Raw genomic sequence first — 20,340 nt, forward strand, 5'->3', positions numbered from 1 at the left:
TCACTCTCTAAGGCATTTTCACATAGCAGCCACTCATTCATCATTCATTCATTTTTTCCAATTAATTAATTCAACATACATTCACTGGGTGCTTACTATATGCTAGGTTTGTTCTAGATTCTCAGAGTATAGCAGTGAAAAAAAGCCCCTAGAGCTTATATATATTGGGGGAAATAAATAAACAAATAAAATGGAAAATATTAGGGGGTAATATGTGTAATACAGAAGACTAAGCAGAGTAAAGGAAACAGAGGACAGTAGGGAAATTAGGGACTTACAGGTGCTTCTGCACTACATGGAGCTGTCAAGGGTGCCAGCTTTGATTAGTTGACATTGAAACAGCATCCCAAGGATAGGAGAGGGCAGGCTTTTGAATACTTGGGTAAGGGTGCTGTAAGCAGAGGAAATAGCAAATGCAAAAGTCCTAAGCATGCTTGATGTATGTGAGGAGCAGCAGACCAGCCAGTGTGGCTGCAGCAGAGGGAGGGAGGGGAGTGGAGAATGGCAGGTGATGGGGGTCAGATCGTGTAGGGCCTGGTAGACTGTGCAGACTTTGGCTTTACCTTGGGTTGATGAGGGGAAAGGAAAGTCATTGGAATGTTTTGCTGATATGATATGACTTGCTTTTTAGTAAGATCAGTTGGATTGCTCAGTTCATGATCTTTAAAAATGTAACTTATATCAGGTCACTTCCACTGCTTAAAACCCTTCCATGTATTCCCATTTTTACTTAGAATAATATCCATGTTCCCTTAGCTATTATTACTATAATTATTATTGTTATTATTAACACTGATGCCCCATTATTCTCTAGCACAGAACCCTGCTGATTTCACTGATTTTTTCCAATATATATCAAACTGGTAATTACTACTGCTACTATTATTATTAGGCTTATTTGTTAATAGTTTGCCTCATCCACTTGAAAACATGTACTCTGGGAATGTTGCGGTATGTGTGGGTCTCTCCATGCTAAGTGATCCCAAGACTGCTTGGTTTGGGGAGCTCTGGTGTTTGCTCTTAAAATTTTTTTTTCCCTGTATCTTTCCTCATTGTCACATTTGGTCAGTGACCCACTTCTAGCAATTCTGTTGTTGGTTGACTTTGCTGTTGAGCTGAACACAAGAGCTTGCCTTGGCTTCTGGGCTACATCAGTACTTCTCAAACTTTAATGGACTAATGAATTATCTGGAAGGAGGGGTGGGGATCTTGTTAAGGTACTGATTCTTATTCAGTAGGTGTGGGGTGGGCCTTGAGGTTTTGTATTTCTTGCAAACTTGAAGTTGATGGTCCTTTGAGTAATGAGGGGGTTTGATTACCAAGCTTGGCTGAATGTTGGAGTCACCTGACAAGCTTTAAAAACTGTGAATGTCAGGATCCCACCCCAAGATTCCAACATAATTAGTCTGGAATGCAGTCAGTATTGAGAATTTTCTAGGCTTCATTAATGATGCTAATTTGTAGCAACATTTGAGAACCACCAGATTGGAAGATGTTGGGTCTTATTTTAGGTTATTTTGGGAGGAGGTAATTAGGTTTATTTATTTATTGAGGGGAGGTACTGGAGGTTGAACCCAGGACCTGATGCATGCTAGGCATGCACTCTACCACTGAGCCATACCCTCCCCACCTCGGGCCCTATTTTAAAACAAAGCATGTGGAGTAATGCTCTGCAGGGTTGTGCTGCTTTCTTTTTTTTAAAAGCGTCGGTTTTGTAGCTATAGGGAGTCTGGCCACACTGATGGATGACCTCCAGATCTCTGCCTAGCATGGCTGGATTTCTCCAATGTCCCCAGCACATGCTGTCTCATGGTGGCCGAAATAAAATTCCTGCCTTTGGGAGAGTGGGCCTTCTGAGTACAGTTAAAATACACTTGCTGACAATGAGGCTGGAGCAGATCAGGTCCCCTACTGTGTGAGCTTGTGATAAGGTGGAGAAGGAAGGTGAAGCAGAGAAGTGCTGTTTTTTCTTATAATTTCCAGCATGTACACATCCAGTTTCTGAACCAGTAACAAACTAAGAACTTCTTGTGTGACTCCAGTGAAACCTTTGGTCATCAGCAACAGGTGTTTCAGACTACTGAATATCAGTGAGGCAGATCCCATTTATAGGTTAATGACTGACTGCTAGGTGTGGAAGTCCCAAATGGTCTTGGAGACATTGGGCAGGAAACACAACGTCAGAGCTACACCCCCGTCCCCCTCCCAAACCCCCAACATAAAGCTCACCCAGTTCTTCTTCTTTTCTTTTTTAACATTTTTTTATTGAGTTATAGTCATTTTACAATGTTGTGTCAAATTCCAGTGTAGAGCACAATTTTTCAGTTATACATGAACATACATATATTCATTGTCACATTTTTTTTTGCTGTGAGCTACCACAAGATCTTGTATATATTTCCCTGTGCTATACAGTATAATCTTGTTTATCTATTCTACATTTTGAACTCCCAGTCTGTCCCTTCCCACCCTCTTCCCCCTTGGCAACCATAAGTTTGTATTCTGTGTCTATGAGTCTGTTTCTGTTTTGTATTTATGTTCTTTCTTTTTTTTTTTTTAGATTCCACATATGAGCGATCGCATATGGTATTTTTCTTTCTCTTTCTGGCTTACTTCACTTAGAATGACATTCTCCAGGGACATCCAAGTTGCTGCAAATGGCATTATGTTGTCATTTTTAAGGCTGAATAGTATTCCATTGTATAAAAATACCACATCTTCTTTATCCAGTCATCTGTTGATGGACATTTAGGCTGTTTCCATGTCTTGGCTATTGTAAATAGTGCTGCTATGAACATTGGGGTGCAAGTGTATTTTTGAAGTAGGGTTCCTTCTGGATATATGCCCAGGAGCGGGATCACTCAGTTCTTTTTGCCAAGTGATTCTAGTGCTTGATAACAGAGCCTGGGACACTTTCTCATGAAATGCACTTCAATCCCATGTAATTGAATTGATTTCTTTTTTCCCCTGGCTAATCTAGATTGGTCGACTGATTATTGGACAGAATGGCATCTTGTCGACACCTGCTGTTTCCTGCATTATCAGAAAGATCAAAGCCACTGGTGGAATCATCCTAACAGCCAGCCACTGCCCTGGAGGACCTGGGGGAGAGTTTGGAGTGAAGTTTAATGTTGCCAATGGAGGTATGCGGTTCAGAATATGCCTTAATCATCATGAACTCTTTTCTCTTATATTGTGATAGTCTTACAGTGACCCTCTGATGCTAGACAAGCAAGGCAGAGAGGAAATGGTTCAGAAAAATCTAGTAAGATGCCTGTATTAGTCAGTGTTCTCCAATGAAGCAGAACCAACAGAATGTATTGATGGTCCCCAACTTATGATGGTACAATTCAGAGATTTTTTTGAATTTACGACATTGTGAAAGCAATATGCATTCAGCAGAAATCATACTTTGCTCAAATTTAAAATTTTGATCTTTTCCCAGGCTAGAGGCATGTGGTATGGTTCTCTCTCGTGGTGCTGAGCAGTGGCGGAGAGTGCAGCTCCCAGCCAGTCACGAGGGTAAACAACCGATACACTTAACAGTCACTCGGTACCTATATGACCAGTCTGTTTTCCATTTTAGTACAGTATTTGATAAATTGCATGAGTTATTCAACACTTTACTATTAAATAGGCATCGTGTTGGATGATTATGCACAACTGTAGGTTAATACAGGTGCTATGAGCTCTCTTAAGGTAAGCTGGGCTAAGCTATGATGTTAAGTGTATTAAATGCGTTTTTGACTTAACAGTATTTTCAACTTACAATGGGTGTATTGGGTATAACTCCATCATAAGTTGAGGAAGCTCTGGAAGGATATTTATTATAAGGAATTGGCTCATGGGATTATGGAGGTTGAGAAGTTCAAAGATCTGTGGTTGGCAAGCTGGAGACCCAGGAGAGCCGATGTTATAGCTCTGATCTGAGTGCAGAGGCCTGAGAACAGCCGAGCTGATGGTATAAGTCCCAGTCTGAGTCCAAGTCTGAAGGCAGGAGGGGACCAGTGTGTCAACGGTAGACAGCCGGAGGGAGAGTGACTTCTCCCTTTCTCTGTCTTTTTGTTCTGTCCAGGCCTTCAGTGGGTTGGTTGTGGCCCCCTCACCCTGGGGGAAGCCCTGTGCTTCACTCAGTCTACTGACTCAAATGTTAATCTCATCCAAAGACACCCTTACAGACACACCCAGAATAATGTTGAACTGAACATCTGGGCTCTTTGTGGTCCAAGCAAGTTGACATATAAAATTAAGCATCATGGTGCCCAAGGTGACATGACAAGAAAGTGGCATAATGGGGTCTCAAACTCATTTGGTGTCGTGGTCCCCTGCACACCTCAGCACAGTGAAATGAGTGAATGCTCATGCTGATCTGACATGGAAGGACTCTGGAGTTTAAAGTTGGGACATACCCTCAGAGTAATCTAGATCATTTTCTTCATTTTACACAGGAACAAATTAGCCCCCCTGAGAGGCTGTTTGCTCAAGGTCATGTGGCTGCTTAGGGCCAGACGGACAACTTCTTAGCATAAGTCCTGCACTCCCTCTTTCCTAGAGTGTTGACTTTCTCTCACTGACATGCTTGGAATTATTTCACTTTTTCATATATTTTTGTAGAAATTTTACTGTTTAGAGGTCCTGGTGGGGCGGCATATGTGTATTAGGGGTAAATTAAAAACATTTTTGAACATATGTAAAGGTAGGAAGAATAATAAATGGATACCATGTGTCCATTATTTTGTTTTTCCATTTTGCTTATCTTTTTTGTCCTGAAGAATTTTAAGGTGAATTACAGCATAAAGACATTTCACACCTAAATATTTCTGAATGCATTTCTTTAAAAGAAAAACATACTCCTATATATCTACATGACCACACTAATTCTCTAATATCGTCTAAAACCTAACGCATATTAAAAAATTTCCAAGTATCTCCCAAATCTGTTTTGTTCAAACCAAGAGTCATTCCAGAACCATACATTGCATTTGGTTGTTAAGTCTCTTAAATCTCTTTTAAACTGGGACACTGAGTCTTGGTGTATACACACTGAGTCTTGGTGTATACATGGGTGGGAGCTGCATTTTAACCAACAGCAGTTACCATTATGAATTATTCCTGGCCCCAGGCAAAATAGCACATCCTGAAGGGAAGGTACATTATCTCCCCCTCCTCGCAGCCATTTTGGACATTATCCAGAGAAGGAATATTATTCAAGTTAAGTTAAAAAAAAAAAAAAAGAACCACCTTACAAAGAGCCTTGTTTTTGAAGGTGTGATTAGAGAAATCCTGCTTTACAAAAAAGCACATCTAGGACCAACATTTAGTCTTGTAGCAACTATTGAATATTTTAGGAAAACAATCTGCAATTCCGGGGATTGGGGGATGGCAGTGTGGGCGTGACAGAGCATCTGGAGGTCTGGTAGTTGTTAAGGGTGTCTGAGCTGATATCAGACTATTAGGATTCAAACCCAGCCTCCGTCAGTTACCGCTGATGTGACCTTGGTTAAGGTCACCTCTTCCAGTTTCAGTTTCCCTATTTTGAAAATGATGATACTAGTAATTCTTACTTCCTCTACTTTTTGTGAGTGTTAAATTCCATATAAGGTGTGAAATGTGGTATATGTAAGTTTCAGTAAATGTTGCCTTGTGTCATTATGTTAACCAACGCAAGGCTTAAATGCTAGACCATAGGGTCCTTCCTGGGTTAAGAGACCAGTGAAATGAGAATGGACCGATGGCCTGGGATTAATCAAGTGATGATGGGCATCAGTATAGGAATGAGGAACAGGTTCAGCAGGGGTGCAGAGTAGGGTAAATGGAGGATTAGGAATTTAGGGGTCGAAGACACTCAAATTTGATATTTTTGAAAGAAGGATTTCAAGAGACAATAATACATATGGTATGACTGTACCAGGCATTGACTAAAATGAAGAGGTAAGTCACTGGCATGGGAGATGTGGACTGGGGAGATGCAAAGGAATACAAAGGGTGCTGGTGAACTTACAGGTTATCAGCATGGCTGGTTGAGTGGCATCCAGTCCTGCTAGAACTTTTTTTTTGTTTTACTTTTGGAAATCAGTGTGCTTTGGCATACAAACTCAGAAACTCTTAAAAAAAAAAAGTGATGGAAACAGCCCAAGAACATAGTGTGGTGCCTGGGAGGCAGGAGGATATTTGTGTATCATCTGGCAAGCATAAAAAATGCAAAAGCTAAATAAGACTATTTACTTTGTAAGTTTTGCAAAAGTATAAGAGATGGTAGTGAATAATGTTGAGAAGGGCTACATTTACTTCTTTGTGGTCTTCACTTTTCCTATACAAGAAAACATGAGTAAAATTCTTTCCCACCTGCTGAAATGGTGCTCTTGCTGTTCCTTTCCTCCCAGCTAACTTTACTGAGGTACAATTGCTATAGCACAAATCTGCATGTATATAATGTATGCGATTTGACAAGTTTGGTCATTCTCCCTTCTCATATGGTCAGTGAACCTTTACTGGGAGGCAGTAACAGTGCTGTGCTCTAAGGCAGCGCTGTCCAATAGAAATACATTGTGAGCAATGTATGTAATTTAAAATTTTCTAGTAGCCATGTAAAAAGAAGCAGGTGAAATAAATAATATAGTTTATGTAACTTAATGTATCCAAAATATTATCACTTCAGCAAGTTACTATAAAAATATGAATGCAATCTATTTTTCTATTAACTTTTCAAAATTTGGTGTGTGTTTTATAATTACAGCACATCTAAGTTTGACTAGTCACATTTTAGGTGCTTGACAGCCACATGTGGCTAGTGGCTATAGAACTGGACGGTGTAGCTCTAAGGATTGGGATGTAAAAGAAATCAAGAAATGATTTCTGTTCAGTAGAAAGTTATAGTTGGTAAGTGAGGTCAGTATACAAAGTTACCTAACTCTCAGTCTCTCTGTCATTTTTATTTTAGATCTTTCAATCTATTTATTTATTATATTCCCAAAGTTGTTGCAAAAAAAAAAAAAACTTAAATGCTTTGCATTAAGATACAAAAATTAAAAAGAAAAGAAAAACTGGAGGACAACTATTGATTTCATATTCACTTCATTTAAAGCCTATCACAGCTTAATTGCTGGCTTGACCTTTCTAAGGAAGTGCATGAGGTATTTTCACTTAAACCTCACTTAGTTTTATTGGGGAGGGGGTCACTAGAGAGTGTGACTTGCAGTTTTATTGGGGGGGGGTCACTAGAGAGTGTGACTTGGGGAAAATAATGTACCCTGGTCAGCTTATACCTCAACTAGGCAGCAGACCTGGGAGTAGAAATCACAGTTTCTTTCTCTAGGTGCACTTGGGAAGCTGCAGTTTAAATCTGGAATCCCTCGCTTCTGTCAAATGCATATCCTGTTTGTGTCTCACATCCTGAATAAAGCTGATGACATAACCGGGTCTCCCTGGCAGGTGTGAAACTATTTTTAGGGACGACGTATCATTGCTTAGAAGTGGATTAAAACAAACAAAGCTGTAGGTTACTGGCCTACATGGAACAGGTGAGGCTGACCACATTTCCTCTGTAGTGGATGAATAAAAAATATTGAGGCTAATTGAACTGTGAAGTGTTGACCATTGTCTAGAGAACAAATGAATCTTTCTCTGGCTTGGTGGAGGAGGAGGAGGTAACGTTTCTCTGATGGACTTTTTAAGCAGATTTATTTTTAGTGGTGCGTTATTTTCAAATCTTAGGTCCTGCGCCAGATGCTGTGTCAGACAAAATCTACCAGATCAGCAAAACAATCGAGGAATACGCCATATGCCCTGATCTTCGAATTGACCTATCTCGACTAGGAAGACAAGAATTTGACCTGGAGAACAAATTCAAACCGTTCAGAGGTAATAGAGAAATTCTGTTTTGAAGAAGTCAGAATAACTCCATGCATGGGGGCGATTCTGGTTTCTTCGGGGTAGAGCGCACGCAGAAGCGATGGAATGATCAGTCTCATGAGTGGCCCTTGATAACGAGATGCAATCTGCATGTGGTGCAGACTGGAGCGAGAGCAGCCAAGATATTTAGAACTGGCAACTCTCAAAAACCACTTTCCAAACTCTATATCATTTTTGACATAGGGAACATTTCACGGCTGACTCTTTGACAGTGTTCCAAGAATAGGCGGTGAATTGCCAAAACGTGTCTTGCTTTTCTAAGCAATTATGGTGAAGATGCCGAAATATTTTAGATAACTGAGGAGAGACCAACAATGTGGTGAGGTTATTAAAATTTCCCATGGAAAGTGGGCATTTCTTTTCCAAGCCAGAACCATGCCGTTCATCTTGATTCAATGCACAATCATTGATCACCTGCTCTATACCACACTCCACATTAGGAGATTTTAGAAAGGAATTCATTAAGTACCAAATGGATTTAAGAAAATGGTTCAAGAGTTAAAAAAAAACCAGGATGAAGTTGCCAAAAATATGCTATATTGTAGAGTGAATAAAACTTCTAAGTCGTCAGATTATAACCTTTCAATTTATAGATTAATATTGAACTATATAACAGCAATAATACCACGTATATGCGTGTAATTTTTTCACCCTTTATTTTATACTATTGCTTTTTCCTAGAAGACATACAAATGGCAATAAATACTAACATTTATTTACTCCTTTAGTGCCCCTAGAAGCTTAAATCCTGTTTGTGTTAAGGTGGTATCCTTATTTTATACGTAACTTAATCTAGCTAAAAAGATGAAATGCCTGGCTCACGGCCATGTCTTATTTTAGGGACGGAGAAGAGCTTGAAATGGAATGTTCAAGAGTCATAGTGTTGGGCCAACTCTACTACATTTTTCTTGGAATACTTTGAGTCAGTTGCTTGCTTAGCTAGTAAGCAGAAATTAATTGAAAACTATGTGATACTTACTGGAAGCAGGGTTCCTGCTTTTATTAATCTAGTTGGAAGTGTACACACATGTATGTCCACATAATCACTTGACAACTAAAAGCAAAGGATATTTTATGTCAAACAAATGATTTAAGTATTCTTAATCACATATATTTGGAAGGACTAGGAAATAAGACAGCTGAGAAAAATGAAGCATTACCATCAGGAAGAAATTTTATGTATGTATGTATGTATTTATTTATTATTTATTCACTAATTTTTGGTATCTTCACAATTTTATTAGTTGTCCAAGAGACCTAGCCCTTTGGTTAGCTCAGATTCAGGCCCACTGCTTTAGCCACATTGCTAGCTTGGTGAGTTTTCTACAATGCTACAGATACAAAGAGGTAGATAAAGAAATTTCCTGGCTCCCAGGAGGAATTTGGAGATAATTGGGATAATTTATGTGCTGTGTTCTTGCTGTTTTAAATGTTGAGCAAGGCTTGAGTTAATCAGAAACAAATCTGTCTTTGGCATTTCACCTTAAAAGATGAAGAACGTGAACTGTGTGATGTGAACTTTCAGTTTTCACGGAATTCTGCTTGCTTTCTTGTTTTTTACATTTCTGTTCGGTACTATGTGTTATCTGCTATAAATACCACATGTAGTTAGGCAAGTGGTTCAGGAATTAAAGAACCAGGATGAAATGCCAAAAATATTATCCTGTATTTCAGAATGAGTAAAACTTCAAACATGTTCAGGCCATAACCTTTTATTTTATAGAATAGTTTCTTATGGTGGTAAAATATATGCAACATAAAGTTTACCATGTTAACCATTTTTAGATATATTGTTCATATAGATGAATTTTTAGTGAATTTATTTTATAGATTAATATCCTTCTCATGTCAAAAGATGATTAAAAACTATCTATGTTCCTTAAAAAGTAATTACATTATATTTGAATGGACACACATACTACACTTAAATGCAAGGAAAAATAGTTTTAGATTTGTATTTAACCAGATGAAGGGAGAGTTTCATATTACATATTAAAATCTCATTCATTAAATATTGCACCTAGATGTACTAAAAATTATTAAAGATGGGTTGTTAATATCTTTAGTGTAAGTTTAAATATCTCATGACTCCGAAGTTGTATGTATTTGAAAAATTTGAAAAACAACATATGTAAGTTTCAGATTTTATCTACAGATATAAAAGGTACGGCTCGTGGACAAATTTTAGTGCTTATAATAAGATATTTATTACTTTTAGGGAAAGTATTTTCTGAGTATTAATTACATACTGATTGCTAAGTTTGAAAATGAGATATATTCTGGGTTTTATGAATCTGTGAAATAAATGGGAAAGACTTGTTTTGGATTCCTGGTCATTGGATAGTGCAGGACACTGGAGAACATTCGTGTTTAATGAGGATTTCTACATATCTGACACCCTGAAACTGGTACTAGGTTGGGCACCCAGGAGATGGCACACAAACTCAGAAAAATATCATTCATCACCAGTTCAGAACCTGGATCTGTTTGGCACAATGGCATTTGGAAAGTAGGGGGTCACTTCTTGATTTGTTTCGTGCCAGCTGAGTCACTCTTCGGCCATCCCCGCAGGAGAGGCAACCCGTTGTGCCAGGATGCCTCTGAGCACAGAGGTGCTTTCAGTTTTAGGGAGGGAGGTGGTGGAAAGAAGGTGGGAGTAGGGACAATAGGTGTAGTATAGTTTTATCTTAACTACTTTATTCTGGTGGTTGATTTTTTCACTTGCAAAGAAGCATTTATAACTTGAGATTTTTTTTATACTGTTTGACTATCAGAAAAGTTTGTAGCATTCCTGATTGCGCTTTAATTTGTGATCTTGTTTGCAAATGGACACTTTGCTTCTCACATAAATGTGTGGGGTTATGTTGGAATTGTGATCGTAATTTCATGCTTTTTTATGCTTCCAAGAACCCTTCACTGGTAGTCACTGGTGTCTCCGTTTGCTTTCCTATCCTTAGTGGAGATTGTGGACCCAGTGGATATCTATCTCAACCTCCTTCGGACCATCTTTGACTTTAACGCCATCAAGAGTTTGCTGACTGGGCCCGGCCAACTGAAGATCCGGGTTGACGCAATGCACGGAGGTAAGCATGGGGTCCTCTACCAACTGGTGGGCAAGAAATGATAAAGAGACCTTTATGCTTGTGGGGTTTCTGGGATTATGAGGAAGGTTGGATTTGTAGGTATTCACACAACCTATGTATCTTCAGGTATTTGGGATGCTCTGGAAAACTTCAGGGCTCTGATTTCTCTCTTTAGATACAAGTGAAAACAAAGCTTGAACAAATGATTTTGAGGCTATGCCTGTTTGAGTGTGGAGTTGAGATAGCAGAACTGTAGTAATTAAATTTTTTTTGATCACAGTATATGTACATAGTTTAAAAAGTCCAATAGTATAAAGTTTATTATGAAAAAAACCCATTCCCAGCTCCTTCCCCTAATTTCCTACTTTCCAAAGGCAACCATTAAAAAAACAAACAACTCTTCCAGTGATTTTTTTTTTTTAGGTATTTATCTCCCTATTTTAAATACCATGAATATACTGCTCCTTGTTGACTTTTCAATTTAAGGTGTTAATGACTGTACTATAGAAGATGAGGTTGTAGCTCTTTTTCACACTTTCCACTCACTAAATCCAAGCATACTTTCTGAAGCTAATTATATCATCATTTTGGTAAGATCAGTATCTAGTATCTGCATTATCATAACACTGCTGAGCCATGCAAAAAACTATAGTTATATTTTCCTTACAGTACAACTTTTTTCTTTTTTTTTTACTTCTTTGGAATTAGTTGCCTTGTTTTCTCACTGTTTAGTTTTTGTTAAGTATATTTGCCACTATTAACCCTCCTATTCTTCCAGTGTCTAAATCTCCTCTCCTTTTGTTTTCCTGGAGACCTGGGATCTCCTCTGCTCTGCACTGGTTGCTCTCTGAGCTGCAGTGGTCTTGGAATCTCCATTTGTCATCATCCTGCAATTCCCTTTACTCCTTTCTGATACTGACTCTCCTCTTTCTGGATCCTTTGTCTTCCACTTGCTTGATTTATTCCCACATTTTGGAGGAACACATTCTCCAGGAAGTCTGAGAGAGAAGGCTCATGGGAGGTAAATGTTTTGAGTCACTGCACATCTGAAAATGCCTTTTTCCTATGTTCACTCTGAATTGATACCTGTCTGGAGATAGAAATCTAGGTTGGATATTATTTTCCTTCAGAAGTTTGAGGGCATTGCTCCATTGTCTTGTAGCTGCTCCTATTGAACTTGAGCAATCTGATGCTGTTCTGACTTCATGTTATGAAATCTTTCTTTTTTCCTTCTCTGGAGGCTTCAGGACCTTTGACGTATCTTCAGTGTTCCTTCCATTCACCGTAATGGGCCTTCGTGTGGGACTGTTTTCCTCTGTTGTGCTGGGCACTTGCAATCTACAAACTTGTGTCCTTTAATTCTGGGAAATTTTCTTGAATTGCTTCTTGGATAATTTCCTCCATTACTTCCTCTTTCCTTTCTTTCTAGAATGGCTGTTGTTCAGATATTGATCCCACTGGGCTGGACCTTTAATTATACTATTCTTTCACTCACCACCCATTTTCCTTCTTTTTGTTTTGTGCTTCTTTTTGGTAGATTTTCTCAATTTTATCTCTAAGTCCTTCCATTTAGTTTTTCAGTTCCACTCTCATATTTTTCATTTCCCAAAACCATTTTTTTAAATTTTCCAAATAACCTGTTTTAAAAAATAGTTTCATATTCATATTTCATGAGTGCCATATCTTTTTTTAAATAAATCAGGTTTACCAAGGTATAATTTATATGCAGTAAAATTGCAAACATATGACAAACATTCAACCACCTATGACAGTCAAGATACAGAACATTTCTCTCACTTCAACAAGTTCTTCTGTGGCCCTTTGTAGCCATACTTCTCCTCCTTCCCCTAGTCCCTAGGAATCACTCATCCGCTTTTTGCCTTTTCCAGAAAGCCATATAAATAGACACATATGATATGTAGCCTTTTTCTTCAGGCTTCTTTCACTCAGCATAATGTTTTAGAGATGCATTCATGGTGGTGTACATGTCAGTAGTTATTTCTTGTTCCTACTGAGTAGTATTCCATCATATGGATGCACTATTTCTGTTTATCCATTCACCAGTTGATATAATTAGGGTTATTTCTAGGTTTTGGCTACCACAAAACAAAGCTGCTATAAACATTTGTGAACAAGTCTTTATGGGAATATATGATTTCCTTTGTTTTGGACAAATACCTAGGAGTGGGTCTGCTGGTTCATATGATGATGTATATGTTTAACTTAACAAGAAACTGCCAAACTATTTTCCAAAGTGGCTACACCATTTGCACTACCAGCAGAGTATGGAGGCTCCCGTTTCTTCATGTCCTCACCAGCACTCAGTATTGTCAATCTTTCCAGTTTTAGCTATTCTACCATATCTTGTTGGTCTCTTTTGGGGTATGACGGATACATAATTCAAAAGATTTCTTCTGCCTATGTAGTTTCTGTTTCCTTCAAGTCACTCTTTACTCTGTTTGCTTTGGTCTCATTTTTAATGCATGCCTCAAAAGTTTGGTGGTCCTTGGCTCTCTGGCATGTTTAAGAGTGAGGCACTAAAATTTTTGTTGGGAGCTCTGAGCCCATGTGTGGAACTTATCTTCCACCGGTTTTACTCTGAGGTCTTCTGGCTGGGCTGTGTTGTTCTTTCCTGTTGGGCTGGCTATATTCTCCAGAAAAGGATCTTTCGGTTTCTTGCCTTAGCATTATCTGGCCTAGAGGGAAGATGGCTTTTCTTTCCAAATAGTTTAAGCAATGTTTCTGGATTTGAGCCTCATTGCCTAGCTTGCACTGTATGTTCATTTCTGCATCAGTCGCTCTGGTTGAGGGATGGAGGATACTGACGGACAGACCTAGGTCACCTCCCCAGCCTTGGGGGAAGTGGGATTGAGCCACACCAGGATCAGATGAACTGAGGTGGGAAAAGGCTTGGTTCTCCAAAGGAAACCCAAAATGCTGCTACTAGTGGAAGGGGTGCTGGGCAGGCAAAATCAAAAGATGTTCACTGTCTGAGGCTCTTGTTGCATTAGTGGAAAATAAATGGAAAGCAGTACTTTCGTATATTTCAGCCAACAGGATTACATGCTGGTCCCCAAATGTACTGTATGTTCTACCTCAGGCACTGTTCCCTTGCTCATAATGTTCTTTCCATTTGGATGGCATCCTCACTCCCCACCCCTGTCAAATTTATATTCTTCCAAGTCCTCCCAGATATGCTGCCTCCTTCTTGAAGCCCCACTTGTGGTCATTTCTTCTTTTAAGCTATTGGATCTAATTATTTCATAAATATACATTGAATAGATCTAGTCTTACCATTGCAACCACTCACCTGTAGATCTGACTCATCCCACTATGAGAGTGAGTCCAGGTGTGTAGGAATTGGGTGTTTGTGCCCCTTGATGACCTCCGTTCTTCACACAGGCATTCCGTGTTAGGCACTCCATGAAAGTCTGTTGAATTGGAAAACACAATCCCTTAGCATTTTTTTGTAAAATGTGCTTAGGTTTTATACGCGTCAGTGGTTTACAGAGTTTAATTGTACACTTGGCAGAGTTAAAGCGATTGCAGAGGCAAAGAACATTGCCAGAGCACAAGAGCCTTTAAGTGCTTTTGCATATATTTACGTAAAGCTTTTAATACATAAAAAGTAACAGACAATGAATCATTATTAGGTAGTCGATTTCTTTCTGACATTTTAGAAAATTTTTAGAGAAAAATTTCACGTAACTAGGTTATTGAAGACAACTTCTATATGCCTAACACAGTCACTGGTTCACAGTAGGTACTCAATGAGGAGTCATTGAAGTAACTATTATTCTTTGTGGTGTCTTGAAAAAACTTGTGGAATTTATTTTTTCTTGTGCTATTACATAACCTTACTTGTTCTAAGCAGAACAAAACACTCTTGAAGGGGTTCTGCAAAGATTCCACATTACTCTGTATCTTTTTTTTTTTTCTAGTTATGGGACCCTATGTGAGAAAAGTTCTGTGTGATGAGCTGGGGGCCCCAGCCAATTCTGCAATCAACTGTGTTCCCCTGGAAGATTTTGGAGGGCAGCATCCTGACCCCAACTTGACATATGCAACGACCCTTCTGGAAGCTATGAAAGGAGGGGAATACGGCTTTGGAGCCGCATTTGATGCTGATGGGGTAAGTAGGAAAGTTTTCTGCCCACTATCCTTTTACCAGATAATGACCCAAGCATTGGAACCCAGAGAATTAATGAATACCTCTCGGGCTGACGTCCATGGGGCGTATGAATCCTAACTGGCTCTGCATCTGCCTTTCTGTTTAGTGGCTAAGTATTGCTATTAAATAGCCATTACCCTTCTTAGTTCCAAGTAAGCATGCTGTTATAAAGAGGTTATTTCTTTTTATAAAAAAAAATTCATGCAATAAATCTTTACTCATGGCTGATTTTGTAGAAATCACCATGTTAAAGAACCAGCCACTTCAGCAGTAATCTGTGTTCTCCTTTATGTCTGGGGGGGAAGTGTGAATTAAGAATATAAAGGCTATTGAAGCCTGAAGTAGTCATCCTCACATGTCGACAGGTGGGATACATTCCCAGTTGTGTCAAGATTCTGGGCCCTACAGTATTCAGGGATTTTGGTTTCCCAGGCCCTCTTTGGACTCATTCGAGTTGTTTTACATCGCTTAAATATGGGATGGCAGTTATGTGGCTTGTGAAGATGATGGGAACGGGCTGCTAGCAGCAGGTGCCTTTGTCTGGACATTTTCACACATTCTCTCCCACAGGACCGTTATATGATCCTAGGCCAAAATGGCTTCTTCGTGAGCCCTTCCGACTCCCTGGCCATTATTGCCGCCAACCTCTCTTGCATTCCATATTTCCGTCAGATGGGGGTCCGCGGGTTTGGGAGGAGTATGCCCACCAGCACAGCCCTCGACAGGTAAGCAAGGATGTCACCATGAAAACTTCATGGTAGACCTCTGATGTCAATGTCCCCTGTGCTGGTAGCTGTCACTCGTTCTCCTCTACTCCCTTGGGAACTTGTTGAAAGCATGAGAATTTAGAGATGTGGTATGGTGTCCCGGGTAGGAGTGTGACGAATCAGGTGGCCTGAACTTGATTCTTGGTTGTGCTACTTCTTAGCTGTTGGGAAATTGGGAGTCTTATTTGATTTCTGTGCCTCTGTTTTCCTATCTTTAAAATAAGGATACTAATAGTATCATCCTTACGTGGATTGTTATGAGGTAGGAATGAGATGACTCTTGTAAAGCATTTAACAGAATACCTGGTTCATAGTAAATTCTTCATCAATATTTAATAATAAAACTTACAAAAGAGGTGGAAAGAACATGAGTCTTGAGGTCAGATAATATTACGTGAAAATGCTAACTTATCATTAGTTCCATAAAAACAGGGATGACACGTTACAGGTTTCTTGTGAGAATGAAATGAGATACACGTGGAAGATGCCCAACAGGAGAGTCACTTAGTAGATCAATCTGAGGTTTCTTTCTCCCTTCCCTACCCATCCATCTTTTAACTTGTCTGATAAAACAGTGAATTTTAGAGTCTAATATTTTCAAGCAACATTGTGGAAGCAGTGCTTGTGCATGGTGGAAAGTCAGAAATCACAGAAAAATAAGAAAATGTAAACATCCTATCTCCCTCCCTGACTTACTTGTATTAATAGATAAGTGTATATCTCCTTTGGATCTCTTTCTATACATGTATAATTTACATGTGTGGTTATAAATTGTATATTATACATATGATATAATTATATCATATGTATAATACACATTTGCCTTTTTATAATACCAAAAAGAGATCTGAAAGTACATACTGCTTTGTAACATTTTTCTTTTCCATCAACAATCTCCAACTTGTATAAAAACATTTTTATGTCATCTAAAACCAAGATTATATTCCAATTTCCCCTGAGTGTCCCCAGAATGTCTTTAATGGATGGTTTTCCCAAAGCTGCATCCTGTCCAACACCATATATTGCATCTGGTTGTTACGTCCCTCGAGTCTTTTCTAATCTAGCACAGTTCCTTTATCTTTTACTTAATGACAATGATTTTTGAAGAGACCTGACCAGTTGTCCCACAGAATCCCACCTTCTGGATTTGTGTGGTTATTTCCTCATGGCGTTACCATTTATTCAGTCATTCCTGAAGTAAATTTTATATACGGTGACATGAGTAGTCTTAATGGTACAATTCAATGAGTTTTGAAAAATGTATTCATCTGTGTAACAACCACCCAGAATAAGAAGTAGAACATTCCCATTACCCCAAAAAGTCCCCCACCCTCCTTCCAGTGCTCCTTAGACAACCACTGTCATAATTTCTACTGCCAATTTAGGTTTTGCCTGTTATTGAGCTTCATGGAAATAGAATCACATATTATGTATTTGTTTGTTGCTGGTTTTTTCATTTAAGATGGATTTTTTGGATTCATCTACATCCATTGCATGTGTCACTAGTTATTCCCCTTTGTTGCAGTGCGGTATAACAATTTATGAATATATCACAGTTCATTTTTCCAGTCTCCTCTTGATGAACATTTGGGTTGTTTTCATTTATTAGCCACTATGAATCATGCCATTATAAACATTCTTACAACAAGTCTTTTGTGGACACGCCTACTTTTCTCCAGGGTTAATACCTAGGAGTAGAATGCTGATTGTTGGGTAGTTGTCTGTTTAATTTTATAAGAAACTGTCAAACTCTTTTCCATTTTATACTCTGATTTGCAGTGTATGAGAGTTCTAATTGCTTCATTATCTTCATCAACATTTGGTGTTGTCAGTCTTTTTTTTTTAAACCATCCTAGTCAGTGCAAAATGTTATTTCATTTTGATTTAGATTTGCATTGTCCTAATAACTAGTGATGTTGAGCTCATTATCATATGCTTATTGTTCATTTATAAACTGTCTTGTTATGTACCTGTCCAAAATGTATTTGCTCAATTAAAAATGCATTGTTGGTCTTTTTGTTATTGATTTGTAGAAATTCTTTATATATCCTGGATAATAAGTCTTTTTTTTAACATTTTTTATTGATTTATAATTATTTTACAATGTGTCAAATTCCAGTGTAGAGCACAATTTTTCAGTTATACATGAACATATATATATCCATTGTCACATTTTTTTCTCTGTGAGCTACCGTAAGATCTTGTGTATATTTCCCTGTGCTTTACAGTATAATCTTGTTTATCTATTCTACAATTTTGAAATCCCGTCTATCCCTTCCCACCTTCCACCCCCTTGGCAACCACAAGTTTGTACTGTATATCTATGAGTCTATTTCTGTTTTGTATTTATGCTTTGTTTTTTTGTTTTTGTTTTTGTTTTTGTTTTTCTTTTTCTTTTTAGATTCCACATATGAGCGATCGCATATGGTATTTTTCTTTCTCTTTCTGGCTTACTTCACTTAGAATGATATTCTCCAGGAGTATCCATGTTGCTGCACAAAAGGCTTAAGAATTCAGCAGGACATAAGTCTTTTGTCAGATATATGTATTACACATATTTTCTCCCTGCCTGTCACTTGCCTTTTCATGCCCTTAATGGTGTCTTTTGATGAGCATAAGTTTTAGATTTTGATGAAGTCCAATATTTTTTTCTTACATAGTTAGTATATACTTATTTCGTCCTCTGTAAGAAAACTTTGCTTACCCAAAGGTCAAAAAGATATTTTCCCTAGAGAAAACAAAAAGATGTTTTCTTCTAGAATCATTGTGGCTTTATTTTTTTACATTTAGGGTCTCTGATGATGTTGAGTTAATTTTTGTATGGGTATAAGGCAGGGGTCCAGGTTCACTTTTCCCCATGTCCAGTTGTTATTGAAAAGAATTTACTTTTCCCTTGATGCATTTGTTAAAATCCAGTTGACTACATATATGTGGGTTGATTTCAAGATTCTCCCTTCTGTTCCATTGATGTGTTTGTCTGTCCTCATGCCAATATTACATGGTCTTGATTGTTGAAGTTTTAAAGTAAACATTTAAATCAGGTGACTTCCCCAAATCTTTTTCTCCTTCATATAGGAAAATTATGTATCTTAGAGCTTTTGCATTTCTATATACATTTTATAATTGACTTGTCAATTTCCCAAAGCCTGTTGAGATTTTGACTGAGATTGTGTTGAGTCCATAGAGCAATCTGGGAAGAGCTACATGTTAATAATATGGAGATTTCTAGTCCACCAATGTGATATATCTCTTACTTTATTTAGCTTCTTTAATTTCTCTCACATACTTTGTAATTTAATTTTTCTTACATATATTTTGTAGTGTAGCATGGAAGTATTACATGACTTTTGTTAGATTTATTCATAAACATTTTATGTATTTTTGATGCTATTGTAAATGGAATAGTTTTCTAATTTAATTTTCCAGTTGCTTGCTGCTAGTAATTAGAAATAGAACTGATTTCTGTAAATCGATCTTTTATTCTTCCACCAGTGGGGAGATGAATCACATGCCTTTGGATGCCCCCTACTTTGCCTGCAGGTGATGATACTGATATCAAACCCATGATGTTGAACCAACCTCAGTCTAAAATTCTTGCCTAACAGCACCAAAAAGTAGGATGTACGATTCCATTCCCCCCCCCCCACTTTGCCTTTGTTTATATCTTTCCTTAAAAAAAAAAAAAAGATTCAGTAAAACCATGGAGAGCAAAACAAAAATGGGACCATCTCTAGAAATGGAGAACCCAGAGTCATATCCTGAATGCTATGTAGGTTATTTAATATTGTGGGAGCATATTCAATAACACCTTCCACTGATACAGAATCTTATAATTTAGAAAGAATTTTCATCAATTTGAAGTCACTTGATGTCTGCAATAATTTAATAAGGCGGTTGGGTAGGAATTACCCTCAATATATTAAAGATGTTACACTAATTATCAGAGAGGTTACGTGATTTGCACAAGGTTGCACAGCTAATAAGAAAGTGGCCCAGAATTTGAAACTAGTGCATCTGCCCAGTAAGTACAACATGATCAGGATGGTCCCTGAGAAACCATTTGAGAATATTGCTCAACTCTCCTGTGTCAGTAGCTTTCCAAAGCCTGGCCAGGAGAGGCTGGTTTCATTCTGACAGCAAAAACCATTTGTCCTCTTTTCTTGTGGAAATTTCCCAGTAGTTCTTGATTTCACTTTATCCCCCCTTCCCAATAAATCTCTGTTTCAGTCAGAAACCAGAGGCCTTGCTTAGAAATTTCACAAAGGACCTGTTCTGATATGTAAGTGACCATTTAAAAGGATTATTCATGCTTACTGGTTGGGATTCAGAATTCTGTGGGGCCCTGACGTGGGGGTTTGCTTTGGGTATTTGATCTCTTGTGTAGTCCCAGGTGGATTCTCATGATGGA

At 38.3% G+C, this 20,340-nt stretch overlaps 1 protein-coding gene across 1 annotated transcript in view; it reads left to right on the forward strand.

Annotated features, from left to right (window-relative positions):
• PGM5 (phosphoglucomutase 5) overlaps positions 1-20,340 on the forward strand; it is a 160,123-nt gene that overhangs the window by 16,524 nt on the left and 123,259 nt on the right. Inside the window, exons 2-6 of the mRNA XM_032477784.1 lie at positions 2,981-3,143; positions 7,714-7,860; positions 10,869-10,994; positions 14,936-15,126; positions 15,736-15,890. Coding sequence (XP_032333675.1) covers positions 2,981-3,143; positions 7,714-7,860; positions 10,869-10,994; positions 14,936-15,126; positions 15,736-15,890 — 782 coding nt within the window. The remainder of the gene's footprint in view (positions 1-2,980; positions 3,144-7,713; positions 7,861-10,868; positions 10,995-14,935; positions 15,127-15,735; positions 15,891-20,340) is intronic.

The sequence above is a fragment of the Camelus ferus genome, chromosome 4, assembly GCF_009834535.1.
Source record: "Camelus ferus isolate YT-003-E chromosome 4, BCGSAC_Cfer_1.0, whole genome shotgun sequence".
Taxonomy (NCBI): Eukaryota; Metazoa; Chordata; class Mammalia; order Artiodactyla; family Camelidae; genus Camelus; species Camelus ferus.